The sequence below is a fragment of the Python bivittatus genome, unplaced genomic scaffold, assembly GCF_059951505.1.
Source record: "Python bivittatus isolate LINGU-HERP-01145 unplaced genomic scaffold, Pbiv_v1 ctg000220_np1212, whole genome shotgun sequence".
In the NCBI taxonomy this organism is placed as follows: Eukaryota; Metazoa; Chordata; class Lepidosauria; order Squamata; family Pythonidae; genus Python; species Python bivittatus.
The window spans coordinates 39603015-39617097 of record NW_028277048.1 but is presented as its reverse complement, the minus strand read 5'-3'; the positions used below and the strand labels follow the sequence as shown (position 1 = coordinate 39617097).

The window sequence follows — 14083 nt, the reverse complement described above, 5'->3', positions numbered from 1 at the left end:
CTGGACAGCCCACCGCAAGAAGCGGTGGGGACCCTTTCAGCCGTCTGCCTGCAGAAAAAGTCAGCTAGCTGAAGAGAATCGGGCTGGGCGGGGCTGCTCTTTCCCGCGGTTAGTGCAGGCAGCAAACAAAACTCCCCCTCCTCCAAGTCGTCAGGTCCCCGCCTGCAATTGTGCTTCGATCCTACCGTAGCCTGCGAAGTAATTCAGAGGCGGGGCACAAATGTGACGTTTGGAAAGCGATACCTTGTGCATCCTCTAATAAGGCGGCAAGAAACTGAGGGAAACGAAAGTTTGCTGGGGATTCTTCTTTCAGCTGGCTGTGCCTGCCGTTTGGAGCAGAGCAGTCTATGAGGAAAGGGGTTTTTTAATAGCACGGTGCTGCTCTTGACCCTGTGGATTCGTTTTGGATCTCGGCTGAGGTGAGTAACGCGCCCCCGGGATGCGCCTCTGCAAGCAACTAGCCTTGCTTTACGGTGCGTCCCGTTAGCTGCTTTCGTAGCCGGCTAAAGGATGGAGTTACGACGCGCGTCTCTTCGGGGGGGGGGATCTGCCGCTGGGAAAAACAGTCCGGCTTTTTGCAAGTTCGTAGTATCGTGATAGGGTGGGGGCTCGGTCCTTTTGTCGTTATGAAAAAACGGAGGGGCGGCTCTGCCTTGCACGGGAGAACGAGGGGCGGTGGCGAAGAGGGAAACGCGGTGCCGCGTAGCCGTCCTTGCAAGGTCGCTTTCCTTACAGGATAGTAACTTCCCAAGTTGGGGTTTGTGGTGGTTCTTTAGCTTCCTGTACAGTATTTGCAACCCTTCTGGGTGTGACACTGGTAATCTGAGATGAGGGACAGCTGATTCCATCTTCGTTAACATATCAAAGAGCTACACTCGCCCACACTTTCGTTTTTGGTTAAACGGTAGCTCAGTTATCTCCTCTCTTCTGGGATCTGCCGCTGCTACCAATTACGCTGCACCGTATGTTAGAGGAGAGGAATACAGCAGACACTTGCTTTTCAAAACCGAAAGTGACGTTTTCACGCAACGAAACGTCTTATTCCAAAAAGGAAGGGTTTCGGGGTTGCAACCCTTTGCGAAACGTATTGCATGGAATGCTGGGTGTTGTAGTGTAACCCCCTGGACTTCTGCAGACTCCGCTTTCTCATCGGGGAGACCGGGCGCACTTACCGGCAGTAGGTGGATGGAGAGGAAAACGAAAGCAATCGGCTCATTTGCATAGCGGGCGTTGATTGGACGCGGCGGCGGCGGCGGTGCGGCTATGCGTGTAGTACCGAAAGCGTTTCCTTTTTCCACTAATTGCTTTTTGCAGACGCAACATAATTATCCGTCCGAGTTGTGTGAATAACTCTCCTTCCGTTTTTTGCTCATGTTTTCCTGCTCTCTGACAGGCTGTAAAAAAACCTCATCCTGGGTCGCCGATCACGCAAGAAGGGCATTAAACGCCCTAAATATTATCGCACTCAAAATGCATCAAAGAATTTCCACAGTAATTCTGGAGAAGACTTGGCTCCTGCTTCGAGTGCGCATAGTAAGTACTTTGCAGCCCCAACCATGAATCACTAAATGGAATACAACTATTTTCTAGTAAAAACTGGAACACAATAAAAAAAATCAAAATACAGTGTGCAAGAAAAATTACAAATGGAAGTTCTAGAATTCTTCGTGCTGTGTTAGTTTGCTCTCATGTCCTGAATATGGTATTCTACCAAGATAGGGTACTAGAAATGTACTAATAATTTGACTCAAGCATGTTTTTTTTAAAAAAAAGTTTAGAAATAATATAAGTGTATTTAGCCTTTTGCTTGCTTCTCTCCCTCTCCTCAGTCTTCCTTCTATACTCCTGTTTTTATTCTCATTTTAGAATAAATAGTTATTTACAGGACTTACTTCCTGATACCTAGAGGACATTAGGTTAGAGTAGGGCACAAGTCATTTTTTTTTGACCCAGTAACCTTTATATGCCTGCTTTTAATTTTTTTTAATATAGCTATTTAAAAAGAAAAATGGAACATGTAAATGCAAACAAATCAAAGCAAGATATTAATCCAATACAGCTATGCAAATACAACAGTAATAGTTTGTAACAATTATCACAACTCAGTTTTACACAGTGAATGAGAACTTGAGCCTACAGAATACCATTCGTCAGCCTTTTCTTGATTTCAGTAAAGAGCCAGTTCAAAAGCTGAGAGGGGACCCATTTCATCAAACTAAGCTCTAGCACTGGCATACAAATGTCTTTCGAGGAACCCAGGATGATCAATCTGGCAACAGTTCAAGCTCTTCATCAGTAGGCAAATTTCAATTTTTTGGAATACAATTTAGCAATACATTGACATATTTTTAAATCTTCTCTTCCTTCTAAGAACCTGGTTCATAATATAGGTAGACCCCACTTAGTGACTGCCTTGTTTAGTGACCATTCAAAGTTACAGCAGTCATAAAAAATCTTAGCAACCAGTCCTCACATTTGTGACCTTCACAGCATCTCTCTGCTCTTATTTTCACTTGCTTATTTAACCCATACCAAGATGTCCTGAAAGAGAAAGAACCCCAGTTCAGCTAAAGGAAGTAGCAAGAAGCAAAGGAAAACTGAAGTAAAATTGTAAGCACAGTGTGCTCATGTGTTTTTTCACTTAACAACCAAGTTGCTAGTCCCAATTGAGGTCACTAAACGAGGACTACCTGTAATACTGAACCAAAAAGAATCTACCGGGGGCCGTAACTGAAGCACGTGTGCTAACATATCTTCAGATGTTTTATATCTCTAGCCTAAAAAGGTCATACATCAAACTTTTCCAAACATCTGTTGAGGAAGCCAGTAGATACAAAAAAGAATTTTCTGATGAATTAATCAATTAATTAATTTTCAAAATGAATTAATCATTTGAATTTTATCTAATATGTGCAAAGCCATAGGAGTTTCTGAGGCAGCTGGTGCAATCTAGTCCAGGAAAAGTGCCTGACAAACATTTTAACTAAATGTATTGCCATGTAGTAATTTTTGGCAAATCATATCTTTCTGTAAGCTTTTAAAAGTATCAATAATTAGCTAATTAAAGGTAACTTCCATTTTCAGCCCCAGCCATTTTTCCAAACAAACAAAAATTACCTGCCATTTTAGAATAAGGATTATCCCAAAGAATTATCCCAAATAATTTTTTGAGAACAATAATAAAATTTTAATTTCTTACCCAGTGTCATCCAGATTCATCTGACTGCATTCAATGCTGGAAATTTAGTGGAGTTCCCACTGAATTCATAAGCATACAGAATCAATCAAATTTTTGTTCCAGTCCAATAAAGTGGTTAAGAAATATGCCCAATTATATAATTGAAAATCAGGTGAATTAAAACTCTTAGCGTTATGTGAAAGTTTCAACTCTAAAAGAGATTCTTGAAAATTAATAATTATCAAATATTTTTAAAGTATCTAATGGAATTAATATAAACATCCCTCTTAGAATATATACCACTCCTGAGGTGATACTCATTCTCATAACATTTGTAGACTTGTGGACATAATTCATTTATCTATTAATGTCACCATTAACATGTTCCTCTCCAGTTGAAAGAGTGCTGCTACTAGAGAAGTGGAGAGCATTTGAGATACACCTCCTGTTAGGTTATGTGCAGAGTTGCTTTTAAGTAAGAGAAGTAACTGCGTGCACTTCAATTTCAGCATCGAACGGTTGAAGTTTCCTGTGGCACAGGCCTGGGAATGCAAATACATTTTGCAATAAAAAGGTTCAGTAGAAAATTGATAGTTTTAGTAGCTTAAGCAAATAGTTCCTCTTCATTTATCCCTGAGATTCACATTCCTACCTCTCAGATGAGCTCAGATTGCTGCTTCATTGACTTTCAAAAAGCATTTTTGTTGTTGTTGTTGCAGACAAGAGGGATGCAGAAAAGACTTCGATGGTAGAGAAGGAACCTGAGGGAAAACCAAGGATGGAGAGCTCCCTTTTGTTGGGATCACTTGCTGATGAACAGCCATCGAGCGAACAAACACATGGAGGGTCTGAAGAGTCTCCATCAGGAAGTCTTGGGAAGGGCACCTCAGCCTCCCAAAAGCGAGTAAGTACATTTGGATACTGGTTGTGCTTGGTTCAGAAAAGTTGGTGCTCCTTGTAGTAAAAGAGTATTCAGTTACTCCCTCTTCTTATTCTTGACTGGAATCTTGGAGATGCTCATTGATTTTCACTGCATTTACTTGTTTACCTGTGGTTTGTTGATATTTAGTGCATTAAAAGCTAACATTTATATTTTGCTCTTAAAAGATCAATTCTCTGAAAACAAGGATATTTTTCAACAGGCAGTAAAAACTCTGAATGTTGATGACTGGAATGTGTTGGATGAGAATGATCATCTTCCTTCCAGAAAAAAAAAAAGGGAGAAACCATACCTAAAGGAGGGCAGTAAACCATGCTCAATTCCTCAGCAGGTAGTTTTTCCAGTATGTGGTGTAATCTGAGGACTTATTGTCATGAGTTGTTAATCTACTCTGAGACTTGGGACTTTGATATTCTGATCATGAATATATTTTTGAAACAAAACTGAGAGGTCACAGTGGTTTCCTCTAGTATCTATAGGTAGTCCTTGCTTAACAATCTAGTGACCATTCAAAGTTACAATGGTGCTAAAAGTGACTTATGACCAGTGCTCGAAGTTACATCACAGTGCCCCTGTGGTCACATGATCTGAGTGCTTGGCAACCAGCTCACACTTACGATGGTTGCAGTGTCCTGGGGCTGTATAAGCGCCATTTGCGACCTTCCCAGACTTTGCAGTATATTTATTAAAAACAAAAAAGTACCCAGCCTCTTTTTTTCCCTTGGCATTTCTGTATCCAGTAAAGACTGGTTTTCATGTGATATATCATACTAAAATACATGTACTTTTTATTAAGTGTGAAACAGCAGAATGCATTAACTGTTAAGATTCTCTAAAAGTTATACAAGCAATGGAGAAAATGCTTTTTCCATTTTCTCCTTAAAGGGAAATAAATATGGTACTTTTTACCTATCCCAGTGTATTCTTTAAATATATATCCCATTCTTCAGTACTGGGAGTTTATGCCAACTGGATTCCATGAGACATTCTTTAATTCGTTATCAACTAGAACACATTTCTGCATTCTGGGGCTGCGCTTTTCATTTTCTTAATCTCTGAAGGCTACCAAGGAGAGTCTGTTGTGTGGTGTCGGGAGGCTTTTAATGGGCAATATGCATCATGCTTTGCAGAGGCTTAACACAGGTGTTTTGCTAGCCAGTGTGAATTCTTTTCAGTGAAAATCTGTGGTTTGGGTATGTGAATTCTCTTATGTCTTTAAATTCAAACAAGCCACACCTGCTTACAATGAAAATGAAAATAATTGACTTGATTCACTGCATTGGGTATGTTTGGTGGGTGGAGATAGAATCCAAACCGCAAGGCTAAGAAATGGGGAACACCTTCACTGCAGAAAGGATTTCTTTGTCCAAAACAAAATAAATTGCAAGATGTAGAAATAATATTTCACAGTTTACATTGCTTTTTTTTAAAGCAACACTGAGTGTATTTAGTTTGTCACTGAGGTATTGAGGGTTTTTTTGCTTAAAAAATAGTCCGTCATCACAAATGATAAAATTGCTTAGATTTTTCTTCATGTGGAGAAAAACCTGCAGAATTTTAAGAGAAAATATGTCCAATATTCAAATCCAGTTATGGTTTTGATAATTGCTTATAATGAAGATGGGGTTGCTATTAGTTATCCTGACCATTTTAATGTAGAATAATGTCATTCCCTTTTTGAGATACGGTTTCCTTGAGGTCTTTAGTATTTCAGTTCTTTCAAATTACTATGAAGAAAACATTTGATTTTGGAGTATACTATTGGTTGAATTCTGAATATAAACAATCAAACTAGAATATTAGTAACTGACTTCCTTTATTGAGTCTTTTAATCAGTCTTTTCCTTTTCTGTGATTCTGATTATATTTCTTTCCTTTTTCCTCCCAGTTCTTAGTCCTTGCTACTTTGCTTATTGCATGGCTTACTTGGGGTGACTTCAACTTTTTTTTTCTGAAACATTTCTAAGTGCAGTTACGTTTTGTTTATGACAAACTGTAGGCAAACTTGCAAAGTCTGTTTGCAGTCATTTGAAGCTTTGTGACACAAGAAGGGAGAGAACATTTGATATTCCAGCCTGTTTAAAATAAAATAATTTTGATTTTAGAAGTCCAGCATAAAGATATAGCCAACAGTATGCTGAAGTGCTAAAAATCTAGAAGTTTCTATTCTAATTAATGAGAAAAGGATAAATTTAGCTATTTGAATTATTTGTAATGCTCTAAAATGGGATTTCTCCATTTTAAATAGACTTTTTTTTCTTTCTACCTTGTAGAAGAACAAGAAAAAGAACAAGAACAAGACTCTTCCAGATAGTGAATTGCATAATGCCTTGTCAAGCTTAAGTTCAGCACCATCCAGTCTTGAATGTTCACTTACACCAAATACGGCTGATGTGAAAATCCCATTAGAAGAAAGTCAACACTCAGAAGGTAAGTTGATTGACTTAATACCATCCACTGGTGACAGTAGTGGCCAGATTAGAAATAGCAATTTCCACGCAGATCAGGGCCAAGAATTTGTGGGCAGAACAGAAATCCAGGCCCAATCAGAGCAAAATAATAAAAATGATGCAGTAAGTCAACCTGTGGTTGCTGCTGTCCCAGGGGAGAAGATGGAGGAGGAATAGTTGGTAGTTTATAGTTGGTAAACAGATGGATCTTAACAAGAAACAATGTGCCACCATTTCTGTTGGGCTTGGTCAACTTTCAGAGACTACATCCACATCAGATGAAAGTCTAACACATCCTGTTTCTAAGGAAGACATGGACAACAGAACTTCAGATCACAATATTAATGTTACACCTTCTGAGGACGAAAGTACAGGATCAAGTACTGAATATCAAAACTCTGGAATGAAGAGATCTTTGCCTGAATCTGAAGTGAGACACAGCAATACAACAGAAGTTATAGAAGAGCCCAAGCGACAAAAGAGTGCTTCTGGTTCAAAAGTAAATTGCTCATCTTATTTGTGCTATCAGTCTCTTTTCTGTTAGTGTAATAGGTGGGAATGACCTTGGGAGACGGGAAGAGCTGCAGCCAGGGCAATTGTTGGATAAAAGGCAGCTTAGCTCCCAGCAGGAATGTGGGCATGGCAAACATCTCAGAAGGGACCCTTCCTAGTTTCTTGGGCTGTAAAGGTGAGGGGGGAGAAATGTGCTTTCAGATTTGCAGGATTCTATTAATGTAACCTTAGTAATAAAGTGGAATTAGTTCATCTGGGCGTGCTTCCTGTCTGGAATACCTTGCAAGGCTGACAGTTGGCCACTTTGAATACTCTTTTTAGGGGGAAAGCTAGAGCATACGCTAAGTAAATATATAAGATTGTATAGATGGTTATTTTCCATGAACCAATAAATACATTCTGCCCCTTAATTAAAATCCTTGCTATAGCTAAGGATTCACAGCTTTAATCTTTGTATATCCTATTACATCCTATGTTCCTTAGAGACAATTACTTTTGCAGGCCACATGTAAGAGGTGTGACAATTTGATATCCATGGGTGTGATTATCCATGTCATCCCTGCATAGTATCTGTAGCATAGAAATTTTACTGGACTGCCAATTCTTATGAGGTATTTTTTTAAAAATAATTTTGAAGCCTCCACCATGGATTGCCTGCAGCATCCTCACAGACCACCAGCGTTTCCTAGACTATTGTTTAGGAGCCCTTGCTGTAGCAAATTCTGTAGTTCTACAACAAGGGAGAAGAACATAATATCTGAATACTTAACGGATCTAGATTTCCAAGTCTACTGAAATCAACTGCTTATGATTAGAAATGGATGCAACATTTTACACCCACCATCTTAGCCGGGTAAATAGCATGTTGGAGACTGGTGAAGTGTGCTCCAACAAAGGAAATTTTAGCAGCAGCAGCAGCAGCAGCAGCAGCAGCTTGAGATCCCCAACCCACAATCTTCTATAAAATATCATGAATCTTATTAACCTCCTGAGAATGTTTCTCCTGAATATTTATTGTTTTTCTATGATTGAAAAAAGTTGTAAGAAAGGAACTTTGAACTTAATAAGGCTTGACTAGAGTTTAGATTTGTACTTGGCTTAAGACTCTCCAAAACAAAACATGGCCTGCTCAGAGTAGAATCTTTATGCCTTATATCAATATGATGGTGCAATTCCCCGTTATTCCTAGCATACCTTAATTCCAGCGCTTTCTCCTATCCTTCCCATGGTTTAATGGACTTTTTACCGGAGACTTCTCAGCCTTGAAGATGGGCAGATCATTATTGACATAATTGACATCTCTACCCTGAAAAACTCTAGCTCTTAAATTCCATGCTGTGTGGTCAGGAATAGGAGCTATCTGTGATTGAGGATTAAAGCTTACCTAGCTCATATTCATTTTATTCTATAGATAAAGACCATAGCAGTCTCCAGAAAGAGAGGTAATGAAGTATGTTTGCTAGGACTTCACATGCTGCAAGTTGTTACACTTCATTTTCTTCTATTGCTTGCTTAAAGAGGATTGTCACTCATGGACGAACGTGAGGTGACAAGTGTGCCCACATTCATTTTCTTTGTTGCGTAAGTTACATATGGTGATCTGAAATAGGAGATCATACTTTATCTAGATTAGTCTTCTGGGATCTTTTGATAGTGAGATTTTTGTGTAAAGTAAGAGTACCTTTCTGGCAACCGGACAGGAAGCATCACAGAAATGGACAATTCCATTTTTCTGGTTATCGTAAGTAATTGTGGCACAGCAGATTAATTTGTGTGTGTGTTTGATATGTCTTTATTACAGAAAGCAAAGTTAGAGGCAGCCATGGGGAAGAATGTCTCTGAAGAAGGAGAAAAAACATGCACTCCCGTAGAAGAGTCTGGGGAGGAAAAGAGGGGTTCTGCTACTGCTGGAAATCAAAGGCAGCAGTCAGGAAAGAAGGCTGGCATGCAGGAGATAACCCATGAAGTCCCTGGTGTCAAACAAAGGTACAGCATACTTATATGCCATAGATATCAGTTGGCACTTAATGTAATAGGCTAGTAATAGTTGTTACACAACCCCACAAAACCTCATTTTCTTTTTTATCCTTATTTGCAAGGAATGAAGTGGAAGTTTCAGGTTTAGTAGAACTGTAACATTATAATCTTTCCTTCATAGGCTTTTCTAATACGCAAAAACGGAAACAATGCAGCTTCTAACAGGCTTGATCAAAAGTATCCTCCTATTTAAAAGAGTAATTCCAGTATGCTTAACCTTTAGTTGATTGCTCAATTTGTGTGTGTGTATGTGTGTGTGTGTGTACATACCTACAGTGCTTTTGATTATTCTTTCTTCCCTCCTCTCCCCTCCCATTTTAAGGAAATAATAAATGCTCCTAAATATCCATGTCTATCTTCCTTTGTGAATTAAGCTCTTAGTAAACCCAGGACACCCTTGACAATGTAGGTGAGACTGTTCTGGGGTAGTCCTGCTAAGGGTGTATATTAGTCTTTCTTAACCTGGTGTCTTCCAGAGGAGTTGGACTCCCAACCATGCTGGTTTGGGGTGGTGGCACATCTGGAAGACATTAGATCAGGAATTCTGGTCCGTGTGAAGGATCGTTTGGTGGTGCTTTCGTTTGGGATCCCTGTCTGGGATAGCTTGAAAATGAAGCCGTGTTTTCTTATCGTGGACGTTTTGCTTTTGAATGCTTTGTTTTATCTGAAATCAGTTTTTAGCAGAATCAAACAGCTGAGAATAGCATCACCTAATTCTTGAAGAAAAATGCTTTATTCTGGTAGCTGAAATTTTAAAGTGCCATTGATTGTTTTTGGCTTTGTACATGTGCACTTTCTGACAGCACATATGGCAGCCTCCAATATTTCCCTTTTTTGATTAGGCTTTTTAAAAAGCTTTCTGTTGGAAATAATAGGTCCCCCCCCCCACAGCCTAATTACAAGCTACGGGGCAAGAAGAAGGAAGGCCCACCTGCAGCCCTGATTTGCGTGCCAGTGTTTCCCATTCAGTGCTGTACATTACAGCAAAATATCCTTTGAGCCAAGCTAGCTCCTAGTGATCATCTGGACAGTCTGTGGAGTTTATTTGGTAACGATATAAAAGTGGTTTGCTACTGCCACTTTCTGTGAAAAATTTTCTATTTCCCAATATAACTTGCAGCCCTGGGATTTCCTAGTGGTCTCCCATTCAAATACTAAGCACTAAACCTACTTTCCTTTTCAAGGTCAGCCAGAGGTTTACTCTGTGCTTTCCTTGTTGAGATGAAATAAAGGCTGTAGCAATTTTATTACAAGCTAGGTACGTGCTAAAGATAATTTTATTAACCTCAATTTTAGAGAGCTCACAGTGGCTATTGCTATCAAGCTATTGTTTATTTTATTACTGTATTTTGGCAGTGTGTTTATCTTACACACATTTTATACAGCATTTACTTTTTGAAAATTTGTACACCCTCTGAAGATGTGTTATCTATCAGGGAGTATATATGTAATGATAATCTATAGTTGTTTTATGGAAGTTTTCTGTATCATGATTTAGTAGTATTAATACTGAAGTTATCTTCTGCCTTCTTCTTCTGTCTTGCAGTCAGACACATTTTGAGAATAGTATTACAGTGTATTTCCACGCCGTTCTATCTAAGGACTTCAAGATAAATCCGGACAAGCATAAAATATTCATTAGGGCAGAGGGAATTTCTGGTTATGCTGACTGGAAGGATAATGTCTGTGAGCTGAGCTGTACCAAGTAAGTGTATCTTTGTACGTACTGGCGTAATCCGAGTCCAGGGCTAAGAAGCCTTCGTTAACATGTGAATTACATGCGAGGCATTTAGCCCTTATTGCAACAAATGCTCTCCCCCTCATTTGTTTTTCAAGGTTAGACTTTAGCTCGCTCTGAATGTGCGCACGCTTATGTTTGCATTTCAGCAAAGTTAGCTTGGGACAGGCACTCACATTATATCTTACATTACAGGAGAAAGGCAGTTAGAGAAAACCTGGATACTTTTGCTGCCAATTGTTCACGAATAATGGAATTCATACAGAGAGGGCACAGTCTCTTCTTTGTGCAAAGCTGCGCACTGTGCAAGGGTGCGGGTATATTGGAGTGAAGAAATGCTCTCCTGTGTGATTTATGCTCATATCGTTGGCCCTTCATACATACAACAGGAAGCTGCCACTGCCAGTATTCCAGTAGGGAGAAGGGGGGGCATTACCTCTAATCTAATAACGAGCAGAAGAAGAGGCAGGATCCCAGAGCTCTGCACCTAATGCGGTCTGCAAAGAATGGAAACTGGTGGTAGTTAATATTGTTTTGCGCTTTTGTAAAATTGGGGCAAACCCGCAGCCTTGATTATACTTACTGATGGTGATTTATGAAGGCCTGTTACTTTTGAAAGTGAAAAGGAAGATTTAGTATTGCATTTTACTTTTACTGTTAAAACATTTAACAAGAAATGTAAGCCCATTCCAGTTTCAGGAACAATATTCAGGATTTTATATGCCTCTAAAATTTTATCTCAACAGTAAATTGCTTCCTTGCCTGTTACTCTGTTTTGTTGCTAAAATACAGTGTTTTAAATGCTAGGAATCTTAAAGATCATGGATACCTGATTGAAGGCCACATCATAATTTCTAAGGAAAACTTGGATAAACCAATTTCTTATAAATACATTGTTATATGTGGCGAAGAACTGTCATATGAATTCATTTACAAACCTGTTTCAAGAGTACATGTAAATCGCTCCTTGCTTTTATCATCAGAAATTATAAGTGGTACAGGTAAGGAATTGCCCTTGTATTACAATCTTTTCAGTGTTATATTAAAGAAACTGAGATTGTGTAGTATCCAAGAAAATAAAAATCCAAAATATGGAATAGAACAGTTTGTCCAAAGAAAAGTTTTTAATACTGGATCAGGTATAGCAAAAGTCCTTCCTGTTTTTTCCTATTTCAGCTTTTTTTCTTATATTCATATAAACATATGTTTCAGTTTGTCTCAGTTTGTTGTTCAGTTTAATTTTTAGTTGTGGAAGAATGTGTCCAAGTAGGTATTTGACAGGTGCAGCTTCCCCAGTAAGTTGACAGAGATGCCCTTGAGGAATGTACACCTGATACATCTCTACAAGGCATTGTGCTTCCTCCAAATTCCACCTATTTTAATGATTGGTCAGGCAGAAATTCAGCAGGTCTATGACTATTTCCTTGACTTTGTATCTCAGCTGTGTCTGCCCAGCTGGCATATACCTCTGAGTGGACTTGAGTAATTTTATCCTCTAGTTACCATGCAAAATCATTGCAACAGCCTAGCAGACAATCTTCTGCCTCAGTTTTTCTTGTTAGATAGCCACTTTAAGTAATGCTACTTGGTGGCTCTCTGCAGATACAAGAAGAGCAAAGAAGCGAGTATGCTTCACAGCTTTTACTGCCACAGGGTAGGCTTGAACTTGGGCTCTTACCTGTGTTTGGTTAGATTCACTTTTCATTTTATACTAACATTGCTCTAGACATCCCTTCAGTAGAATTATCTCCTGGAGCTCCTTGGAAAACCAAGGGGCTCCCTTGGATCAATGACTACTTAGAAACATCCTCTCATCTGCCACAGCCAATCCAATATTCCAGCCACCCACTCAGCAGAACTGCCTGCTAGAACTTCACAAAACTCCCTAGGTGTCCTTGGAAACTAATAGGATCCTTTAGGAGCTTGGGGTGGACCGCTCAAAAGTCCTCCCTACCTGTAAACTCCATAGTGACCTGACTATGACAAAGGACCCCCACTCTCAGAGCATGTCTAGTTGCTCTGAGATAAAATCTCAGAACAAACATATGTCTGCCTTTGTGGGTCAGGTCCATAATAATTTGGGATTGTCATGGTGGGGCTGTGACCCCATGAGTGGTGTCTCCTCCCCCCAGCGAAGGCAAATTAAAATGCCCCTGAACAATAATTTAGGGGAGTCCAATACCAACTGAATGATGAGATTGAGCAGCCTCTGTAGAGATAAAGTTGCACAACAAGGGGAGGGAGGCTCAGAGCAGCAATACCACTAGCCTATAAGGCCCAACCTCACAAACAGCATATTTGTTGGGACCTTTGATGTAGTAAGGAATTTATTTTTTCTTGCACTATTTTTCCCCTACCTGTTCGTTTGAAGGGTCTAGAAACCAAGCTCTGTGAGGGGTAGTTAAAGGATCTGGGTATATTTATCCTGCAGAATAGATGACTGAGGGCAGATAGGATAGCGGGTTTCAAATACTTGAAAGATTATCACATAGAAGAGGGACTGGACTTGTTATCTGTTCCCTCAGAGGGCAGGATCAGAACTATTTTGTTAAAACTTCAATGAAATAGATTCTGATTAGACATCAGGAGAAACTTCCTGACTCTCTGAATTTGCAGCCAGTGAAATAAACTGTCACAAGCAGTAGTAAATTCTCCTTCCCTGGAGGTCTTCCAGCAGAGCTGAATAATCATCTTATTGACCTAGAGGATTTTGCACTGAGCTATTTCTTGTACTGTATGATCTCTATAGTCCCTTTCAACTCTGTCATTGAATTTACCATTTTGGAGAGATTACAACAGATCTTAATAGTTATATTTTTGTTTCCCCGATTTTCTTATTATAATTTTTAGTTGCTGTGATAATGGAAACTGGATGTAATTTTTTTTTTTTTTGGTAACGGACAGTAAGTGGGCTTTTAAAAAAGGAGGAAAAAAGTATTCTAGTTTGGTCTGCTGGAGACATATATGACTGGCAGTCAATCTCTTCAGTGTCTAGCCTAGTCCAAATAATAGTGTTTCATTTTCCAAGCTATGCTGATCTAGTTTCAGGTTGTATTTATGGAAGAGCAGACTTTATTTTATTTTGTTGAATTGGCCATTGTATCTAAGCTTGCTCACAAGATTCAACTGGAAACAACATTCCTCCAACAGATTTAAGATTAAAAACTAGGTCATATAGTTTCTGGCCTTCTGTGATAATAATAGAAAACAATCTGCCATTTAGATATC

At 39.3% G+C, this 14083-nt stretch overlaps 1 protein-coding gene across 1 annotated transcript in view; it reads left to right on the top strand.

The window, feature by feature from the left end:
- Positions 1–201: 201 nt before the first annotated feature.
- RNF213 (ring finger protein 213) overlaps positions 202–14083 on the top strand; it is a 98965-nt gene continuing 85083 nt past the window's right edge. The window contains exons 1-8 of the mRNA XM_088138383.1: positions 202–419; positions 1394–1533; positions 3898–4082; positions 6391–6547; positions 6828–7066; positions 8882–9066; positions 10664–10822; positions 11663–11856. Coding sequence (XP_087994509.1) covers positions 3924–4082; positions 6391–6547; positions 6828–7066; positions 8882–9066; positions 10664–10822; positions 11663–11856 — 1093 coding nt within the window. The 5' untranslated portion in view covers positions 202–419; positions 1394–1533; positions 3898–3923. The remainder of the gene's footprint in view (positions 420–1393; positions 1534–3897; positions 4083–6390; positions 6548–6827; positions 7067–8881; positions 9067–10663; positions 10823–11662; positions 11857–14083) is intronic.